This window comes from Podarcis tiliguerta, assembly GCF_965153285.1.
Source record: "Podarcis tiliguerta genome assembly, chromosome: 10".
Taxonomy (NCBI): Eukaryota; Metazoa; Chordata; class Lepidosauria; order Squamata; family Lacertidae; genus Podarcis; species Podarcis tiliguerta.
Window position 1 is genome coordinate 69,298,694 of NC_139543.1, and position 22,270 is coordinate 69,320,963.

The window sequence follows — 22,270 nt, forward strand, 5'->3', positions numbered from 1 at the left end:
CAGCAGAAAAGAGGGGGAAGGAAGTTCGAATTGTTGAAACGTTAAAATGACTGTAAAATCAGTGAAATGTATAAACCTGAAAAGCATAAATAAAAAGAGAGAGAGAGAGAGATCAGCCTTGCGGGTAGCGACGGGCGCGGAACCGAATTTCCCCGGAACCAATGTTGCTTTGGTGAGGAGGCGCGGCGGAAGGTTTATACCGAGGGACCAAGATGGCGGCGCCCAGCGCTACGGCAGCTGCTGCTGCTGCCCCGGAGAACGAGGATGGCGATTCGGGGGGCAAGACGAAGTCTCCGGCCATCACGCCGCAGAAGATACGGGAGCTGATCGACGAGGGGATCGCTCCGGAGGAAAGCAGCCCGGAAGGGTGAGCGGGGAGGGGAGAGGAGCAGCCGAAGCCCGACGGCACCATCCGCACGTAGAAACGGCCTGCGCGGCATCCGAGGCGGTTTTCGTGCCGGAGGTCCTCGCCTTCCCCTTGGTGCTGTAAGGCCAGACGGCGACGGGCAAGCGGGATCCCAGGGCTGAGGAGAAGGAAGGGGTTTGGGATTGCACAGAATATAGAAACCTGGATTTGTTCAGTGCATTTATCAATCCTGCCCCTGTAGGAAATGTAGCCTTATGAGGCTTTGCCCTCGGGTGGGAAAAACATTGCGCCTGGGAAAGGGAAGTGGGAGTCAACAGACACTCAAAGAATAGTTTCAGAGAAAAAGGTTTTATTTCTACCATCCATGAACTGGTAGAAGGAGCAAGTGTGATAGTCCACAAAAAACACGCACGAATTTCACAGTCATGTGCACAAACGTATATATCCCTTTCCAGTTCCCTCCTCCTTTCTCCTCCCTCAGGAGTCCTGCCCCATGATGTGTTCCCCTGAGCATGTACAGAAAGCTGTCTTGGGACTATTGTGGACTCTTGGCAGGAAAGGGGGTGAGGGGGTTTCAGTGTGTTTCAGTTGTTTCATTCTTGTGCTTTGGCATGGTTCCCGGACAGAAAGCAAGTTGCAATGTGGTTCTTTAGCAAGGCCAGAAGGTATGAGAAAGGCCTGAGAAACAATGGACTGTTCTCTACCTTTTGTTACAGCAGAGCGGAATGTTTCTGATGCTTAGCTGCTGAGAAAATGATTTTGAGAAGCTTTGAGCCTGCTTTGGTGGGGGGTGACTTCGGGCCTAGGTGAGGTCACCTGTCCTCACCTTCCTTCACCCCCTTTCCTCCATGGTCCCTTCCTTCTTCCTCCCCATTTTTATCCTTGCAACAATTCTGTGAAGCGGGGTTAAAGATGAACCGTCTTGTGGGGATAATAATAATATAATAATTTATTATTTATACCCAGCCACTCTGGTCGGCTTCCAGCAAGATATTAAAATACTGTAATACATCAAACATTAAAAGCTTCCCTAAACAGGGCTGCCTTCAGATGTCTTCTAAAAGTCTGGTAGTTGTTCTTCTCTTTGACATCTGGTGGGAGGGCGTTCCACAGAACGGGCGCTACCACCAAGAAGGCCCTCTGCCTGGTTCCCTGTAACTTGGCTTCTCGCAGGGAGGGAACCACCAGAAGGCCCTCAGCCCTGGAATTCACTGGGAGGAACTGCCCCGCTTTAGCAAAGGGAAAACAGGAACATCCTGGGCATTCTTCTGTTTCCAGCTGCTAGCTTAGGGGATGCCCGCAGAGCAGGGCAGGTGCCCCCGGTTTTCTGCTCCCAGGACAGCTGTGGACTTAACATGCGGATGATAATGCTTTAGTTTGTATAGGGCGGGGAACCTTTTTCAGCCTGAGGGCAGCATTCCCTTCTAGGCCAGGTGTGCTGGCGTGGATGCTTGTTCCAGCAGTTGTCACCAATGCAGCAGCTGCCCGTAAAAGCAGTGTTGCAAGCTGCTACAATGCTACCTTGCCTCAGTTCCCAACTGCTTCCGACTTCTGCTCATGCTAATATACACTACTGTCATAAGTGTGAGGAAATAAATGGGAATAATTTTTTATTTTTTTAAAAAGAACCCTGTGCATGACCATGTTAATCATGTGCCATTTGGTATGTTTGTATGGAAATTGAAAGCTATTCTGAGTACTGACTGTGAAGATTGAATGGTTTTAACACATTTGATCCTGTGCTTTGCACTGCCATTGAGGTACAGTGGTACCTTGGTTTGCATATGTCTTGGTTTGCACACGTTTTGGATAACAAACATGTGAAACCCGGAAGTGCGTGCCCAGGTTTGCAAACTTATTTTGGATTACAACCTTTTTTTTTTTATTACGAACAAACTTTTTTGGGAGGCCTCATTGGCGAAAGTGCGCCTTGGGTTACAATCTGTTTTGGTTTACAAACAGACCTCCGGAACGGATTATGGTTGTAAACCAAGGTACCACTGTATATGGGTTCAGTGGGCCAAGATTACTGGTCTTCAACTGTTCAGTTGTCGAAGCTTTATTTTGGTCTGGGTGGAGACTTATTTGAGCTGATGAAAGACAGGAGTGAAATCGGTTCTTGCTGCCACCATGAACAGAAAATTGTCTTACTTTATTACCTCTTCCCTACATTTCAGAAAGGATTCGTCTGCTTTCCCTGAAGTAGCAAATGGATCTCCCCAGATCGACGAGCTGCCTTTGGAGGCCACCAGTAAAGAAGCCTACTTCAGCAGAGTGGAAACATTTACCATATCCTTTTCCCCTTGTTTCTGAGACAACTATATCAAGCAACTCCCCAGTACAGTGGTACCCCGCAAGACGAATGCCTCGCAAGACGGAAAACCCGCTAGACGAAAGGGTTTTCCGTTTTGGAGGTGCTTCGCAGGACGAATTTCTCTATGGGCTTGCTTCGCAAGACGAAAATGTCTTGCGATTCTTGCGATTTTTTTTCGCTCCCCACCCCCTTTTTCTAAGGCACTAAGCTGCTAATAGCCTTTTAGCAGCTAATCCGCTAATCCCTTAAGCCTTTAATAGCCGCTAATAGCCGCTAAACCGCTAATAGCGCTAATCCGCTAATGGGGTTGCTTCGCAAGACGAAAAAACCGCTAGACGAAGAGACTCGCGGAACGGATTCTTTTCGTTTTGCGAGGCACCACTGTAGTCAAGAGCAATATCAGCCACTGGGAATTTCCCCGTTTTGTAATTTGGAAACTGCCAAATAGTGGGGATTCATAACAAGTCAAAATTGGGCATGTTCTGGAGGTTAGGCGAGTGAAGGTCTAAGTAAGAAGGCCGTTCAGCAGTAGGGTGAGAATTGGGCACAGAAAGGCGGAGCCGGGGCTGGGAAACATACTTCTAGTGGGGAAGTGCTGGCATTTCATACTCATAGATGAACTGGGATTGGTCCCAGCTGAAAAAAATAGCTTATGTAGATTGGTTCTTCTGTCTTGCAGACAATTTTATTTATTTAATTTATCCCCGACTAAGACCGGGCTCAGTGGGACGCGGGTGGCGCTGTGGGTAAAACCTCAGCGCCTAGGACTTGCCGATCGCATGGTCGGCGGTTCGAATCCCCGCGGCGGGGTGCGCTCCCGTCGTTCGGTCCCAGCGCCTGTCAACCTAGCAGTTCGAAAGCACCCCCGGGTGCAAGTAGATAAATAGGGACCGCTTACCAGCGGGAAGGTAAACGGCGTTCCGTGTGCTGCGCTGGCTCGCCAGAGCAGCTTCGTCACGCTGGCCACGTGACCCGGAAGTGTCTGCGGACAGCGCTGGCCCACGGCCTATAGAGTGAAATGGGCGCACAACCCTAGAGTCTGTCAAGACTGGCCCATACGGGCAGGGGTACCTTTACCTTAAGACCGGGCTCAGGGCGGCTAACATCAGGTATAAAAACAATAGATTAAAATACAACTTAAAAGCAAGATTAAAATACTGCTTAAAATGTAGCCTCATTTCAGTGGAAGCCCAGATCAAAAACTGTTTGCAGGCAGATAACGTCAAATCTTCACCAAGGCCAACTATCCAGACTGGTCCTACGTGGGCCAGAAAAGCCAGGGAAGTCCCCAAATAGGGGTTCCATCACAGAAGGAAAAGGACCTGGAGGTGCTTTAGACAGCTGAGAAAGTTGGACAAAGTTTTAAATTTCATGGTAGGCCCTCGGAAGAGGAAACTTTTATCCTAAGCATAAGAAGTTGAGCTCCTTAACGCAAGCACTCCCTTAAGTGGGCAGGCAAACCCCACGAGTTGTCTCCTCTGATTTGTGCCAAGTATGGATGGACCAATATCGAGTGCGATATGTTGAAGTGTGCCAGCTGCCAGGCCTACCTCTGTGCCAGTCTGCAGCTGGCTTTCGACTTCAGCAAGTGTAAGTGCCGCAGAGCCTCAAATCCTTACAGGGCCCAGTCTGTTAAAATCCAAAGGCAACCCTATGTAACAATTTGCACAATCTGTGATTTTCTTGGGCAACTGTGGAATGGGGACAGCTGTGAAAAAAGGCAAATTCAATGCTAGAGATCATTAGGAAATGAATTCTGGGGAGGGGCACACATTGCTTCCATGATGAGGGACCGGAATGCTTCTGAATACCAGTTGCTGGAAACTGGATGAAAAGTCTCCTACCAGCATCTCGTTGGCTGCTCTTAGAACATGATGCTGGATTAGATGAACCATCAACCTGATCCATTGTGTTCTTCTTATGTTTAAGAACTCCCATCAGTCTTAAACAGCATGGTTAATGATCAGAGATGATTGGAGCTATAGTGCAACAACATCTGGAAGTCCAAAGGTTCCCAGTCTGTGATTTACCGTATTTTTCGTTCTATAGGACGCACATTTTCCCCTCCAGAAATTAAGGGGAAATGCGTGTGCGTCCTATAGAGCGAATGCAGGCTGCGCCGCTAAGCCCAAAGCCAGAACAGGAAGACGGAGCACTGCGGAGCGCTCCGTCTCGCTGTTCTACCTTGGGGATGGCTGCGCACAAAGCATCTCCAGGGCAGCGGGGTGCCTTCGCCCTGCTGTTCTACAGAGGCTAGCAAGGCTGTTCCCAAGCCAGAACAGCGAGACGGAGGGCTCTGTCTCACTGTTCTAGCTTGGGGATGGCTGTGTGCACAGCCTCTCCAGGGCAGCGGGGCGCTGCGCTCCAAAGGCTTCCGGGATCTTTGAGGCTGGCGGTGGGGGAAAGCAGCGCTTCCCCCCACCCCACAAGCTCTGGTGAATGTACCTTGAACACACCTTGTTTTAGAGGGGGAGAACAAGAAAAAAAAATTTTCCCTGTTCTCCCCCTCCTATGGTCCGGTGCGTCCAATGGAGCGAAAAATACGGTATAGCATTTTCTTTACCCCTGCGCCTCTCATTTTGCTCCGCCCTGTTGGAATGGCTTCAGCTAGGTGATAGTTGGGGTCCCTAGTGAGTTCATGATGTGGGCAAAATTTGAATTAGAGGACTTCCCAGCCACCACTGTGCACCAGTTCCTGTTTGTCCCTAGCAAATAATAATAACAATAAATTTTTATTCATACCCCGCCCTTCCCGGTTCAGAAAACCAGGCTCAGGGCGGCTAGCAACAAATTTAAAACACATAATTGATGCAACAAAAAAAGAGCATAAAATACAGTATAAAGCGTGAATAACAATAAATTCAGAATTCAAAAATCAATTTAGCGGGGGAAATCCATCCAATAAACATTAGATGATCACCAGGGCTAGCTGGCTAAATTAGTCCTATTTGGGCTAGCAAGGAGACCAGGGGAGAATTAGCTGTGGGATCCCAGAGCGGGTAATCTTCATAAAAAGAGGAGGGGGAGGGAAGGGATTAGTCTGGAAGCACCTGCTGAGTGAGTATGGACTTGGTCAAGCCCTCAGAGAGAGTCCCATGTAAGAGCAGGTTATCATTATAAAAAGCATTTGATCAAAACACTTGAGTTTGCCTGATGTGAGCTGCCATCTGAAACCGTTGGGGAGGTGCCAGACTGGGGGCAGCTATTGAATGGGCATGGTTACTTTAATAATAATAATAATATTTTATTTATATCCCACCCTCCCCAGCCGAAGCCGGGTTCAGAGCGGCTAACAACAGTAAAATGATAAAACGTTCTAAAATCATTTCATTATAATATTAATTCAACTCAAATTGATGGCAACCGTTAGGCTAAAGTTCTATGTGGATTACAGAAGGAGGGGGTCAGACTGAGTCCAGACCTCAGGCCTGGTGGAACAGCTCTGTCTTGCAGGCCCTGCGGAAAGATGTCAAGTCCCGCAGGGCCCTGGTCTCTTGGGACAGAGCGTTCCACCAGGTCGGGACCACGGCGAACAAGCCCTGGCTCTAGTTGAGGCCAGCCTAACCTCTCTGTGGCCTGGGACTTTCAGGATGTTTTTATCTGAAGACCGTAAGTTCCTCTGTGGGGCATACCAGGAGAGGCGGTCCCGTAGGTACAATGGTCCTAGGCCGTATAGGGCTTTAAAGGTTAAAACCAGCACCTTAAACCTGATCCTGCACCCTACAGCTGCAGTGCAGCTGGTATAGCACCGGGTGAATGTGATCCCTCAGCGAGGACCCAGTAAGGAGTCTCGCTGCGGCATTCTGCTCCCGCTGGAGTTTCCGGGTCAGTCTCAAGGGCAGCCCCACGTAGAGCGAGTTACAGTAATCCAGTCTGGAGGTGACCGTCGCGTGGATCACAGTGGCTAGGTCAGGGCGAGAGAGGTAAGGGGCCAACTGCTTAGCTTGGCGGAGATGGAAAAATGCCGGCTTTGTTATAGCTGTAATCTGCGCCTCCATAGAGAGGGAGGTATCGAAGATTACACCCAAAATCTTAACGGACGGTGCTGGCACTAATTGGGCCCCCGCTAGAGATGGGAGTTGCCCCCTCAATCCCATATCGTCCCGTCCCAGCCAGAGGACCTCTGTCTTCGAAGGATTTAGCTTCAACCGGCTCCCACGTAACCATCCAGCCACAGCTTCCAGACATCTGGTCAGTGTGTCTGGGGCTGAGTCAGGATGGCCATCCATCAACAGATAGAGTTGGGTGTCATCGGCATAATGATGGCAACCCAGCCCAAAACTCCAGACAAGCTGGGCGAGGGGGCGCATAAAGTTGTTGAAAAGCATCGGGGAGAGAATCGCACCCTGAGGCACTCCACACACCAAGGTGTGGCGCGATGACAGTTCCCCCCCAAGCGCCACCCTCTGTCCCCGACCTTTGTCACTTAACCGGTTTGAAAGGATTTTTCAAAGTGGCTCCTTTCCTCGGGAGACCTGGCATTCAGGAGGTCTGTTTGCTTTCCAGACAAAGAGAGGTGCGTGGAGCTGAGGAAGGCTTTGTCAGCGGCTCACGAGAAGTTCTGCTTCTGGCCTGACAGCCCCTGTCCAGGTAAGCAGCGAGACGCTTTGCTGATGGTGGGAAAAAGGAGCTAGATCATGCTAACAGGCGAAAACGTGTTTATTCTCCCAGACATTTGGACCATCAATAATGGTCTGCATTTGGGGGGATGCTTTTTGGTGTTCTGTCTTAAGCTGGTAAAGGTAAAGGGACCCCTGACCATTAGGTCCAGTCATGGCCGACTCTGGGGTTGTGGCGCTCATCTCGCTTTACTGGCCGAGGGAGCCGGCGTACAGCTTCTGGGTCATGTGGCCGGCATGACTAAGCCACTCGGTCCCTGCTCCTGCCAACCTAGCAGTTCGAAAGCACGTCAAAGTGCAAGTAGATAAATAGGTACCACTCCGGCGGGAAGGTAAACGGTGTTTCCATGCGCTGCTCTGGTTTGCCAGAAGCGGCTTAGTCATGCTGGCCACATGTTCCTGAAGCTGTACGCCGGCTCCCTCGGCCAGTAAAGCGAGATGAGCGCTGCAACCCCAGAGTCGGCCACGACTGGACCTAATAGTCAGGGGTCCCTTTACCTTATGTGTGGCATGACTGAAAGCCTGAAAGGGAGTCAAGGGGAAATGGCCAAAGATTTCCCCATGGCTTTTGAGCATGCTGGAAGAAGTCATGAGAGAAGAAGGGTGGCGTCTGATCTGAAACTTGATTAAATGAGTCGCCACCGGCAAGCATTTCTGTTGACTGCTCTGCCTGGCCCACTGTTTGTTGGCCAACTGGTCTTAAGACTGCTATTTCTTCTGCCTTTTGATTAGATCGCTTTTCTGTCTTGCTGGTCGACGAGCCCCTTGCCCTTTTCAGCGACTTCCTGGAGCGCTTTCAGAGCCTCTGCCAGTTAGAACTTCAGCTGCCCACTCTGAAATCAGAAGATCTCAAAAGCATGGTAAGAGTTCTCGAGCGGCCTGCGACCCTGCCGGCCAAGCGGAGGGGAGAGTCCATGGGACTCAAGCTTCAATCTGAATTTTTAAATGAGGGATGCTTGACCTGTAACTCACCAGCTGGAGGTGATCTAACAAAATTCCAGCTTGCAACCCTCAGACGGGGTTTTAAAAAGAAGCCAAGATGTAGCCATGCCTGGAATGTCTGAGCTCAGTCCAGGAAGCATGAGTAGCAATATTAAAATCTCACTGAGCATCTGAAGGTGCCTTTCCCTTTCCACCGAGTACCGTATTTTTTTCTCTATAAGACTCGCTTTCCCCCTCCTAAAAAGTATAGGGAAATGTGTGTGCGTCTTATGGAGCGAATGCAGGCTGCGCAGCTATGCCAGAAGCCAGAACAGCAAGAGGGATTGCTGCTTTCACTGCGCAGCGATCCCTCTTGCTGTTCTGGCTTCTGAGATTCAGGATATTTTTTTTCTTGCTTTCCTCCTCCAAAAACTAGGTGCGTCTTGTGGTCTGGTGCGTCTTATAGAGCGAAAAATACGATAACTAAATAAGCCATGGTGCTTGGAATAGAGGCAAGGCAGAAAGAGGACTTGTGGTTTGGTTTGAGCCCCAGCACTTGCCTCTACATGTAAAAAACTTGCCTTCTGAGGAAGCGCCATGTGCCCCGATCAAAGGTGGATATAGGGGAGCGCAACCCGTTTGGTGAGGGGGCACCAGATTTTGCCATTGTACAGGGCGCCACTGAAATTTGAGGCACCAAGGTCCGCCACTGCCCTGCTAGCACACTTTCATTGGTGATGCTGTGCGGGGCTGCTGGGAGTTAGTGGTCCGCAACATCTGGGAGGCAGCAGGTTGGGGAATAATAATAATAATAATAATAATAATAATAATAATAATAATAATAATAAATAATTTATTATTTATACCCCGTCCATCTGGCTGGGTTTCCCCAGCCACTCTGGGCGGCTTTCAACAAAATATTAAAATACAGTAATGCGTCAAACATTAAAAGCTTCCCTAAACAGGGCTGCCTTCAGATGTCTTCTAAAAGTCTGGTAGTTGTTTTTCTCTTTGACATCTGGTGGGAGGGCGTTCCACAGGGCGGGTGCCACTACTGAGAAGGCCCTCTGCCTGGTTGCCTGTAACTTGGCTTCTTGCAGTGAGGGAACCGCCAGAAGGCCCTCGGAGCTGGACCTCAGTGTCCAGGTAGAAGGATGGGGGTGGAGACGCTCCTTCAGATATACTGGACTGAGGCCGTTTAGGGCTTTAAAGGTCAGCACCAACACTTTGAATTGTGCTCGGAAACGTACTGGGAGCCAAAGGCAAATGGGGTGTCCTGTGATTCATTGCCAAGTCAGCTGGAGCCAAGCAGGGCTCTGGGAGCGAGTCCTGATGGAGGGAACCCAAGTTCTCGATCCCTCGTCCCTCCCAAAGAGGTGGAGGGCGAGCTTAGATTATCAGAGGTCCCCACATTGATTTGTTGCTGTTGTTTTCTGGATCCTATTGTAATTGCTTGCAATGAAACCATCATGGCTTATATTTCCCTTCACTTACTTGAAAGCGGGACGCGGGTGGCGCTGTGGGTAAAAGCCTCAGCGCCTAGGGCTTGCCGATCGAAAGGTCGGTGGTTCGAATCCCCGCGACGGGATGCGCTCCCGTTGTTCGGTCCCAGCGCCTGCCAACCTAGCAGTTCGAAAGCACTCCCGGGTGCAAGTAGATAAATAGGGCCCGCTTACTGGCGGGAAGGTAAACGGTGTTCCGTGTGTGGTGCTGGCTCGCCAGAGCAGCGATGTCACGCTGGCCACGTGACCCGGAAGTGTCTTCGGACAGCGCTGGCCCCCGGCCTCTAGAGTGAGATGAGCACACAACCCTGGAGTCTGGCAAGACTGCTCCGTACGGGCAGGGGTACCTTTACCTTTACTTACTTGAAAGCAGAGAGGCAGAACTGCAGGGCTGCAACTTCCCCATCCCTAGGCTGAAGGGGTTATATCCAACATAGTGCCAAGGAACACATTCCATTTGTGCAAGGATTTCCACCTATGCAATGAAACTTGCACACCTACTAAATCTGGGGGGGGGGGGGTCATCTAACCTTCTGTAGCAGATTTGGGAAGAGTGCAAGTTGCAGGCAAGTTCCATGTGCGAATGGAAAACCTTGCACTTGGGTCTTAGATGGGTGCCACCCAAGGTCTCAAAATCTTATGGAACACTGAAAACTGCCTTCTACCAGGTCCAACTCTCCCCGCCTTGGATTTTCCACCTGGGGAGAGAGAGGCTGCCACTGGGGACTAAAGGAGAGTGACGTCTCTCTGACCCAACCTCATAGAATCATAGAGTTGGAAGAGACCACAAGGGCCATCGAGTCCAACCCCCTGCCAAGCAGGAAACACCATCAGAGCACTCCTGACATATGGTTGTCAAGCCTCTGCTTAAAGACCTCCAAAGAAGGAGACTCCACCACACTCCTTGGCAGCAAATTCCACTGTCGAACAGCTCTTACTGTCAGGAAGTTCTTCCTAATGTTGAGGTGGAATCTTCTTTCTTGTAGTTTGGATCCATTGCTCCGTGTCCGCTTCTCTGGAGCAGCAGAAAACAACCTTTCTCCCTCCTCTATGTGACATCCTTTTATATATTTGAACATGGCTATCATATCACCCCTTAACCTCCTCTTCTCCAGGCTAAACATGCCCAGCTCCCTTAGCCGTTCTTTTCCATGAAGGCCTGTTGGCCTTTTCTCTTCCTTCCTTTCTGGAGCTCCTGCATGAAACTGGAGAGATCTCTGCTCCCCAGTTCACTTTGGGAAGTGTAGTGATCAGGTAGGATTGCTATGAGGAATTATAATAAATATAGAGTAAGCCATCTGTGTCAGCAATGAAAGCATTGCGTTGACTGGGTTTAAACTATTTTGATATGATTCTTGATCAATCTACACCTCTGCATCCCTGTTCCATTTCTCTTTCTTCACCAGTCACGGCAGGCATCCTGGGCCATAAAGATAGTGGGCAAGTTTCTTTGAAGTAGCCTTTCTGATATGTTAATCCCAGGATGTTAATCTTAGGGCCAGGAAACAGATCTCACATGAAGGTGATAGATCGCTGTCATCCTTCTTATCATGTATATTGCTTGTTTATCACCAAATGCTCTCCTTTGTAGTTCTGTTCTTTGTTTACCCCAGAAATATGTGTGCTTAATTAGTTTTGGTAGTTTAACTTTTCCCCAGGTGGGGTTTGTGGAAATGCTCAGAAGAAATCTGATTGGTTCTTACGAACATTCTGTAAAAAGTTCTTTTGTGAATAAAACGACCTGGGCAAAGGGCTAGAGGGAAACACAGGCAGAGATGATTATACGCACCGTTCCCAGAGTCTTGCTGGTTCAACCCTCTGTGTGTATTCTTATTAATCAGAGTTCAATCCTTCCTTTACTTTGGGAACACCTCAGGGAAGAATGGGAGCTTTTCAGGTACAGAATCCCAAGTTTTCTAGGTAACCAAACGGAGAAGGCAGGCATCTGCCTGTAGGGAGTGTGTTGACGTGGTTCGTTTGGCTTCCCAGGGCTTGACAGAAGAGAAGATCAGCCACGTCCTGCAGCTGATCGAGGAGGAAGCCGACTGCAAAACAGAGAGTGAGAAGACGCCAGTCAAACGTGCCTCAGACCTTCAGATCCATGTCCCAGCCTGCATCTTGGCCCTCTGTGGATGGACTAGTAGGTATGTAGACAACCAGAATCATGAAATTGTAGAATTGGAAGGAGACTGAGAGAGTCAGCTAACCCGACCGCCTGCAGTGCAGGAAGCACAGCTAAAGAAATGCCTAATCTCTTGTTTAAAAACCTCCAATGAAGTGACATTCCACTGTCAAACAGCTCTTACCACCAGAAGGTTCTCCCTGGTGTTTAGTCGGAATCTACTGTCTTGTAATTTGAATCCAGCAGAAAACAAGCTTGCTCCACCTTTCACGTGACAGCCCCTCACATATATGAAGATGGCTATCATACCATCGCTGAGTCTTCTTTTCTGCAGGCTAAACATACCCAATCGAAAGATGTCTTTTTTTAAAAAAAAATTGTCTTTATTAATTTAAAGTGGGACGCGGGTGGCGCTGTGGGTAAAAGCCTCAGCGCCTAGGGCTTGCTGACTGAAAGGTCGGCGGTTCGAATCCCTGCGGCGGGGTGCGCTCCCGTTGTTCGGTCCCAGCGCCTGCCAACCTAGCAGTTCGAAAGCACCTCCGGGTGCAAGTAGATAAATAGGTACCGCTTACTAGCGGGAAGGTAAACGGCGTTTCCGTGTGCGGCTCTGGCTCGCCAGAGCAGCGATGTCACGCTGGCCATGTGACCCGGAAGTGTCTCCGGACAGCGCTGGCCCCCGGCCTCTTGAGTGAGATGGGCGCACAACCCTAGAGTCTGTCAAGACTGGCCCGTACGGGCAGGGGTACCTTTACCTTTTTATTAATTTAAAATATCATCTTATATATTATATATTATATCTTATATATCTTATATACATCTTATATATTATATATCTTATACATCTTATATATTACAAATAGTTACATCAAAATTAAACACAAAACTATAATAGAGAGAAGATAAAGGAAATAAAAATAAAAAGCAAAAAAGAATTAACAATAAGAAATTAATATTGGTTATAACATCCTGTCTTTTTTAATACAGTGGTACCTCGGGTTAAGTACTTAATTTGTTCCAGAGGTCCGTCCTTAACCAGAAACTGTTCTTAACCTGAAGCACCACTTTAGCTAATGGGGCCTCCTGCTGCTGCTGCACCGCCGGAGCACGATTTCTGTTCTCATCCTGAAGCAAAGTTCTTAACCGGAGGTACTATTTCTGGGTTAGCGGAGTCTGTAACCTGAAGCGTCTGTAACCTGAAGTGTCTGTAACCCGAGGTACCACTGTAAAGTCTTCTGAAAGAAACTTTCAGTTGTTCTCGTTGTACTTTTTCTATTGTCTTAATTTTATCACGCAGTTTGTTTTATAAGTTTTCCTGCATATACATCTAGTATATTTATTCCATTTGTTCATTATATACAGGTATCATTCAGTTCTGCTAGGATAGCATCATTATTATAATATAACCTTATATATTCTTTGAATAGTCTCCGTTCTCTGAATTTTTTTTGGAAAGATGTCAGGCACATTCAGACATTCCCACATTCCAGTCCCGTCTCCCCTGCTCCTTCTGTCCTGGGCAAGTCGTCCCACAGCTGCCCTTGTCAACATCTGTCGCAGGGATGCAGAGCCTGTGGCTCTCCAGATGTTGCTGTGCTTCCAAACATCTGGAGGGCACTAGCTTGGGAAAGGTGAGCCTAGGCGGACTTGGAAACCCCAGGGCTTTGCAGCTAGGGCTAAGCTGATGTATTGGTATGGATCACATTTCCTTTATCCCCTGATTTTAATTTTTGTGTCTTCCCCCAGCCCTTCCTCTGGATCCGTCCATCTCCCCTTGATCACCTGCTGTCGCTGCATGAGGAAGGTGGGCCTATGGGGTTTCCACCAGATCGAGTCGGCCATGCCTGAGATGGAGCCTCCCTCCAGCCTCACCAGCACTCCTCTCCCCTTTTCGGACGGGCGCACGGACAGAGTCCCCGTGGTGCCCACGTCCCCACGCCGGATGATGACCCGTAGCAGGGACACGAGCTTCCCTCTGGGCTTTGAGCAGGTCAGTCTTGGGGGGGGGGCAAGTTACAGGTCTAAGCTGGAAGGGGCTTCCTTTCACATGGGGGCAGGGACTCCTCTTGCGAATCTCTGCTCTGCTTGCATTTGTATCACCAGCAAAAATCTTCATTTGCATTCTTGGGCTCTGTTCAGATTTTCTGGATCTCCTCTTGAGTGTAATAAGGGACGTGGGTGGCGCTGTGGGTTAAACCACAGAGCCTAGGACTTGCTGATCAGAAGGTCGGCGGTTCGAATCCCCGGGACGGGGTGAGCTCCCGTTGCTCGGTCCCTGCTCCTGCCAACCTAGCAGTTCGAAAGCACATCAAAGTGCAAGTAGATAAATAGGTACCGCTCCAGCGGGAAGGTAAATGGTGTTTCTGTGCGCTGCTCTGGTTCGCCAGAAGTGGCTTAGTCCTGCTGGCCACATAACCTGGAAGCTGTACGCCGGCTCCCTCGGCCAATAAAGCGAGATGAGTGCCACAACCGCAGAGTCAGCTACGACTGGACCTAATGGTCAGGGGTCCCTTTACTTTACCTAAGATGCCATGAGAAAGCTGTAGAGATAGCACAGGATAGTGCACACCCCGGAAATGATCTCTTTCAGCTTCTGGCTTCTGGAAGAAGTTACAGGGTTATAAAGACTAGGACTAGCCGCCTGAGAAACAGTTTCTATTCAAATGCGATTTTGGTTTTAAATGCAGTGTAAGGTAGTTTCTATGGGAGTATATTATATTAATTATGGGGTATTAGAGTTTTTAGGGGGCTAACCAGGCTGGGATAGCTGGGACAGCAGGCTTGTTGGTTTTTGAATGTCTGATGTAGATTTTTTCAATTTTGTTGTTCTGTATGGGACAATGACAATAAGGATTATCGTATCGTAAGGGTATGTTTCCCCTATCGTAGAGTTGGAAGGCACTACAGTGGTACCTTGCTTTACAACCATAATCCGTTCTGGAGGTCCGTTTGTAAACCAAAACAGATTGTAACCCAAGGCGTGCTTTCGCCAATGGGACCTCCAAAAAAAGTTGTTTGTAATCCCCCCAAAAATGGGTAGTAATTTAAAAAAAAAAGGTTGCAAACTAGGACAGGCACTTCCGGGTTTGACATGTTTGTAATCCAAAACGAATGCAAACCAAGACGTACACAAACCAAGGTACCGCTGTACAAGGGTTGTCCAGTTGAACCCGCTGCCATGCAAGAAGCACAGCTGAAAAATTCCTAACAGACGGCCATCTGGCCTCTGTTTAAATACCTCCAATGAAGGAGATTCCGCTACCTTTAACAAAAAAATGCTGCATGCTAAAGTAACCCATAAAGGAAATCTGTGATCCATATAAATTAGGCAAGGTGGGAATATTCTGGCAGTATGGGCTTATTTCTACTGCTCTCATCTTTTCATTTCCCTTACTGCAAATCTACTGACCCTGTGTCTTTTTTTAACTTGGTCTTCGTCTGTTGTCTCTGTCTTCGTTGTATCTGTCTTTATCTCTGTCTTCGTTGTCTCTGTCTTCATCTCTGTCTTCATTGTCTCTGTCTTCACCTCTCTCTGTCACTTGCTGCCTCTGTGTAGGAGTGGGATGGAGGGAGAATAGTTCCTGCCCCTCTGGAGCCCCTTCTGAGTCCTACTCCTTGCTTTAATGCAGGGGGACGGCACACCCAGCTAATCCCTCCTTCCCTTGCACAGCACGAGAAGAGCCCGTCCCCTGTGATCAGCCGCATGCGTAGCTCGGACAGCTCCAGCGAACGAGCCGAGGCGGAAGCAGCGAGCCCCACCACCCGCAGCCGTCCCGTCACCCGCAGCATGGGGCAAAGCGATGGCAGCCTGGGGGCAGAGGTCTCCTGCAGCCCTCACCGGAGGACCAAGCGGGCGCGACTGTGCTCCACCAGCAGCTCGGTGAGTGCTTGGCAGGGGGAATGGAGAAGGAGGAGGAAGAATAAGCCAACCTTTCGAGAGACAGGAGATTTCAGGAAGGAGAAAACATAAACTAGAACGGGGTCAGCAAACTTTTTCAGCAGGGGGCCGGTCCACTGTCCCTCAGACCTTGTGGGGGGCCGGACTACAGTGGTACCTCGGGTTACAGATGCTTCGGGTTACAGACGCTTCAGGTTACAGACTCCGCTAACCCAGAAATAGCGCCTCAGGTTAAGAACTTTGCTTCAGGATGAGAACAGAAATGGTGCTCCGGCAGCAGCGGGAGGCCCCATTAGCTAAAGTGGTGCTTCAGGTTAAGGACAGTTTCAGGTTAAGAACGGACCTCTGGAACGAATTAAGTACTTAACCCGAGGTACCACTGTATTAAAAAAGACAGGATGTTTTTTTCTTGATTTCCCCCTCTAAAAACTAGGTGCGCCTTATGGTCTGGTGCGCCTTATAGAGCGAAAAATACGGTATTTGAGAAGTAATTGCGGTGAACAGATTGTGCTAGTTGGACTGCAAGAAGTTTTGTAAGGTGGACTATTCAAAATATTGTAAGAAAGACTAAGGGGAAAAATTATTAGTCAAGGATAATTAAATGTAATAGGGAATGGAGAAGTGCAGATTAAGTGATAAAGAACGGAAAATCATCAGAGGTGTTGACGGAAGTCAAAAATATTGTATAAGATATGTTGTATGACTGTTGGAACTGATATGTTTAAAAATTAATTAAAATGTATATACCGTATTTTTTGCTCTATAAGACTCACTTTACCCCTCCTAAAAAGTAAGGGGAAATGTGTGTCCGTCTTATGGAGCAAATGCAGGCTGCGCAGCTATCCCAGAAGCCAGAACAGCAAGAGGGATTGCTGCTTTCACTGCGCAGCGATCCCTCTTGCTGTTCTGGCTTCTGAGATCCAGAATATTTTTTTTCTTGTTTTCATCCTCCAAAAACTAGGTGCGTCTTGTGGTCTGGTGCGTCTTATAGAGCGAAAAATACGGTATATAAAATAATAATAATAAATTCCCAACTCCTCTCTCTTTCTCAGGATTCATCTATCCGGAGCTTCTTTGACCCCATTTCCCAGCACCGGGACTGGTGCCCGTGGGTCAACGTGATGAAGGATCCTGTGAGCTCTGGAGGGACCCAACAGGAGGAGAAGGAAGACCTTGGCTGGCAGGTCACCCTGAAGGCCCTCCTGGCTTCTAGGCAGTCCGACCGGCCTGTGGATGTAGAGTCAGAGGTGAGACCCGGCCTCCCAGTGCCCGTGGCGTGCTAGGCGCTGTACGTACAGCGTGTGGTTGACCTGTGGAACTCCCTAACACAGGAGGCAGGCTAGAGATCTGTGAGGATTACCGAAGGAGAGGGTCAGACTGTGCCTTGGCCAAAGGCCTGGCGGAACAGCTCTGTCTTGCAGGCCCTGCGGAAAGATGTCAAGTCCCGCAGGGCCCTAGTCTCTTGGGACAGAGCGTTCCACCAAGTTGGGGCCAGAACTGAAAAGGCCCTGGCCCTAGTTGAGACCAACCTAACCACCTTGCAGCTTGGGACCTCCAAAGTGTTGTCATTTGTGCACCTTAAGGTCCTCCGTGGGGCATACCAGGAGAGGCGGTCCCGTAGGAACGAGGGTCCTAGGCTGTATAGGGCTTTAAAGGTTTAAACCAGCACCTTAAACCTGACCCTATACTCCACTGGGAGCCAGTGCAACTGGTATAGCACCGGGTGAATGTGATCTCGTAGCGAAGACCCCTTAAGGACCCTCGCTGTGGCATTCTGCACCCGCTGGAGTTTCTGGGTCAGTCTCAAGGGCAGCCCCACGCAGTGTGAGTTACAATAATCAAGCCTGGAGGTGACCGTCGCGTGGATCACAGTGGCCAGATCAGGGCAAGAGAGGTAAGGAGAGGTAATATTCTGCTGGAAGCCGCCCAGAGTGGCTGGGGAAACCCAGCCAGATGAGTGGGGTATAAATAATAAATTATTATTATTATTATTATTATTATTATTATTAGCCGGATCCAGCAGGCTCTTCTTATGAAGTACATGTGTGGCTGTTGGAGGTCCCATCCTTCCTCCACCCTGGGGCCTTTGGCGCTGTTGGACTACAATTCCCAGCAGCCTTTGCTAGCACTAGCTGGTGTGCCCATCAGTAGCGTAGCGTGGGGGGTGCAGGGGGGGCCGGCCGCACCGGGCACAACATCTGGGGGGGGGCGCTCGCACTCGCAGCTCTCTGCCCCTACCTGGCTCACTCACTCTCTCTCACTGCAGTGCTGGCTGTGCGAATCCGATCCGAGCCGCCGGGTCGCCGCCCACTGTGGAGGGGAGGGTGCCAGGCGTGCGGTGCAGTGCGGAGAGAGAGCGAGGGACTATCTGGGGGAGGGACAGTGCAGCGGGGGGGGGAGCGCAAATTACTTGCCTTGCCCCGGGTTAGGGGGTGCAAATTACTTGCCTTGCCCCGGGTGCTGACAACCCACGCTACGCCACTGGTGCCCATTCCCAGTGTAAGGCACATGTGTCTGAATAGCCCATAAAAGTCCCTGCTGGGTCTTGTCAGCGATCAAGATCAAGTCTCACTCTCGGCTATTGATGCAAGGAATCCAAAGCAGCCCTAAACGGTACCCCCTCCCATTTTTCTGCTTGATGTCATCCAACAGGGGACAGGATGTTTCCCTCCCTTTTCTGGGTTGGGGAAGTTCACTGATCCCGGATGAGCTCATAACGTCGTCGTCGCCCCCTAGCTAGAATGCATAGGAATGCAAATGAAATAAAATCAGGAAATAGCTGATATACAGTCATACCTCTTGTTAACGTTTGCTTCCGGTTAAGTCTTTTCAGGTTGCATCCCGCGGCGACCCGGAAGTACTGGAAAGTGTTACTTCCGGGTTTCACCGCTTGCGCATGCAGAGACGCTCAAAATGACGTCACCCGCATTGCGTATAAGCGGCAAATCACGACGCGCGCAGATGCGGGTTGCGTTCTGCTCATGTTGCGAATGGGGCTCTGGAACGGATCCCGTTCACAACCAGAGGTACCACTGTATATGATCAGCATTGATCCATCATTACCAGGAATCATAAAAAGGGACGCGGGTGGCGCTGTGGTCTAAACCACAGAGTCTCTTGGGCAGAAGGTCGGCGGTTCAAAACCCTACGACGGGTTGAGCTCCCGCTGCTCGGTCCCAGCTCCTGCCAACCTAGCAGTTCGAAAGCACGTCAAAGTGCAAGTAGATAAATAGGGACCGCTCCGGCGGGAAGGTAAACGGCGTTTCCGTGTGCAGTTCTGGTTTGCCAGAAGCGGCTTAGTCATGCTGGCCACATGACCCAGAAGCTGTCTGCGGACAAACGCCGGCTCCCTCGGCCAGTAGAGCGAGATGAGCACCTCAACCCCAGAGTCGGTCACAACTGGACCTAATGGTCAGGGATCCCTTTACCTTTACTTTACTAGGAATCATAAAATGTAAAAAAGAAGAAGAAAAAGGAATACCGTTCTCTGAAAACAGCTTCTTACATGCAGAGGTTCCTCATGTGCTTGTGTAGTGCACTCTGTACATTTATTTTATTAGTTAATTGTGGCATTTATATCCTGCCTTTTCCTCCAAGGAGCTCAAGGTGGAGCTCATTTAATCCCTACAACAACCCTGTGGGGTAGGTTAGGCTGAGAAGCAGTGACTGGCCCAAGGCCACCCAATGAGCTTCATGGCCATGCCTTTGATTTCTGAGGCCTATCGTTCCAAATTAAATTTATGCACTGCCCCTCATAATCTTTTCCACCCCTGTAGAGCCCCATCAACCTTGGTAGGGGTCAGTATCTACCTCTTTGAGAAACCCTGGGGACTGGTTCCATAGTGGAACTGCTCTGACCATTGAGTTTCTCTCGGTGTTCACCCAGAATCTGTCCTCCTGGAACTTCAGCCCGTGAGATCTGGTCCTTTGCCCTGTGGGGCGGCAGAGAACAAAGTCTTTGCCCTGTTCTTTCTGCAGGGATTTGAGGAAGGTTTCATGTGTCCATCCGTCCCCAACACACCTCAGCCTTCCGGTGAAATGTACAGTGGTACCTCGGGTTAAGTACTTAATTCGTTCCGGAGGTCCGTTCTTAACCTGAAACTGTTCTTAACCTGAAGCACCACTTTAGCTAATGGGGCCTCCTGCTGCTCCTGCTGCTCCTGCAGTGCGATTTCTGTTCTCATCCTGAAGCAAAGTTCTTAACCCGAGGTACTATTTCTGGGTTAGCGGAGTCTGTAATCTGAAGCGTCTGTAACCTGAAGCGTCTGTAACCCAAGGTACCACTGTATCTGACTTCTATAAGACACCTGAAGGCAGCCCTGTTTAGGGAAGTTTTTAAAATTTGATGAATTATTGTACAGTGGTACCTCGGGTTAAGTATTTAATTCGTTCCAGAGGTCCGTACTTAACCTGAAACTGTTTTTAACCTGAAGCCCTACTTTAGCTAATGGGGCCTCCTGCTGCCACCGTGCCACTGGAGCACAATTTCTGTTCTCCTCCTGAAGCAAAGTTCTTAACCTGAGGCACTATTTCTGGGTTAGCGGATTCTGTAACCTGAAGCGTATGTAACCCGAGGTACCACTGTAGTCCGTTCCTACATCCTTCCCTCCTTTGAGTTGTTCCCCACACCCCAGCCAATCTTTATCATCATCTTCTGAACTCATGCAAAGTTGTCTACAAGAGCCTCCGCCAACCTGGTTTTCGGGCTACAACTCCCAGCTGTGGTGGTTGAGACTGCCGGGAGCTGTAGTTTCTGCCTGCGAGATGGAACGATTCATCCCAAACGCCCCCTGCTTACCATTCTGGGGGTTCTCCTGACGCACACCCCCAAGATCTAATTTGGGGGGTAAGGGAAAGCCTCATTGCTCCAGGGCTTTTGCTGACAGGGTTTGTTCAGGCAAATCCCACCTGTGGAAACTACTAGTAATGCAGCCTGAAATTGCATTGGCCATTTTTGCTGCAACATCACACTGCTGCCTCCAGAGATAACACTGCATGTTTTTGCCTGCAATTATGTGAATGCTTAAGTTTGTCTCTCCTTCCTGCTACAGAACCTCTCTGTGAAATCCCGCAAGGTCTTCCGGATTTTCCGGCAATGGGAAGCTCCCTGTTCCTCCTGAGAACTTCCGGCCTTTGACAGCATTGTGGAAAGGAACCTGCTAAGCATAATGGATAGAATTCTCTCTCTCTCTGTTTGTTATCAATGGGGAAAGACTTATTATTTGCACTGGTGGCAATGCTGTCCCGGCAAAACCTGCCTTGGCTCCAAACTTGTAACCCGGAGTAATCCTCAAGGGCAGCAACCAGCTAACAATGAGAAGAAGACATGTCAATTGCAGCCACGGGGAGCCATCTTTTTCTATGCCTTCTTAGGGTTTACATGATGGTTTTCTGAATCCTTTGCACTGGTTCCCAACTGCCTAGGGCGATTCTCCATCTCAGGTGGAGCTGAATTTCCCTGATGTGCCCCTGGCTTGAATTGAACTGAGAGAAGATGGGTGAGATGGCCCACTTTGCATGTGGCAGATTTGGGTACATCTCAGCTACAGAATTCAATTGGTTTTGCAGTTGAGGCTCACTGCCCTCCTGCTGCAAGGGATCCTGGGAACTGTAGTTCTGCAAGGGGCTTAGGGCTATCCGACCAACCATTCTCAGCCCCTGCACAAAAACTACAACTTCCTGCCATCTTTTTTTTTTTTGGGGGGGGGGGGGGGAGCCATGCTATTTAAGTGACTTTAAAACCAGCTTAAGTTTGCAACGTCGATGTGGCTCTCGTGTTGAGTTTTGTACCCAGGCTGAGGTCTGGAGAACTTGACATTAATAAAACATTTTGCTGTCTTTTTTTTATGATCGTAACTTTGCTCAGATTTCCATTTGCGTGTGAGACTGCCAGGAGCCATAGGCATTCTCTACCAAATAGCTTTTTGTTCCTTATCAGCCTAAATTGTACAATCTGGACGGCCAAAGAATTGACTTGGAGTGGGATGCATTTATGAAGATCATGCGTTCCTGTCTAGTAAGGGTGAGGAACTCAGCTTGGCTACATGGGCCAGATTTTTATCTCCCTCAAACAGCTGAGCCAGAAGGCTTTGGTTCTACCGCCAAAGCCTGGTTTCTCTTGTCAACACAGTCACCAGGCTCCCAATTGTGCATTGGCAACCGTGTCGCCTACACCTGATATCCCCAAAGCCCTGAGCAACTTGGATCCAGAATAGGTAAAGGTAAAGGGACCCCTGACCATTAGGTCGAGTCGTGACCGACTCTGGGGTTGCGGCGCTCATCTCGCTTTACTGGCTGAGGGAGCCGGCGTACAGCTTCCGGGTCATGTGGTCAGCAGGACTAGGCCGCTTCTGGCGAACCAGAGCAGCGCACGGAAACGCCGTTTACCTTCCCGCCAGAGCGGTACCTATTTATCTACTTGCACTTTGATATGCTTTTGAACTGCTAGGTTGGCAGGAGCAGGGACTGAGCAACGGGAGCTCACCCCGCCGCGGGGATTCGAACCGCCGACCTTCCGATCGGCAAGCCCA

The 22,270-nt window shown here is 49.5% G+C and overlaps 1 protein-coding gene across 1 annotated transcript; it reads left to right on the forward strand.

Moving 5' to 3' along the window:
- The first annotated feature begins 193 nt into the window (after positions 1–193).
- On the forward strand, positions 194–21,583 carry ZC3HC1 (zinc finger C3HC-type containing 1). Its single transcript, XM_083402248.1, has 10 exons — positions 194–367; positions 2,545–2,655; positions 4,120–4,271; positions 7,188–7,271; positions 8,033–8,160; positions 11,713–11,867; positions 13,589–13,832; positions 15,513–15,722; positions 16,793–16,987; positions 20,792–21,583. Exons 1-10 carry the CDS (start codon positions 213–215, stop codon positions 20,858–20,860), a joined length of 1,503 nt encoding a protein of 500 aa, XP_083258374.1. The 5' UTR covers positions 194–212; the 3' UTR covers positions 20,861–21,583.
- Positions 21,584–22,270: the final 687 nt, after the last annotated feature.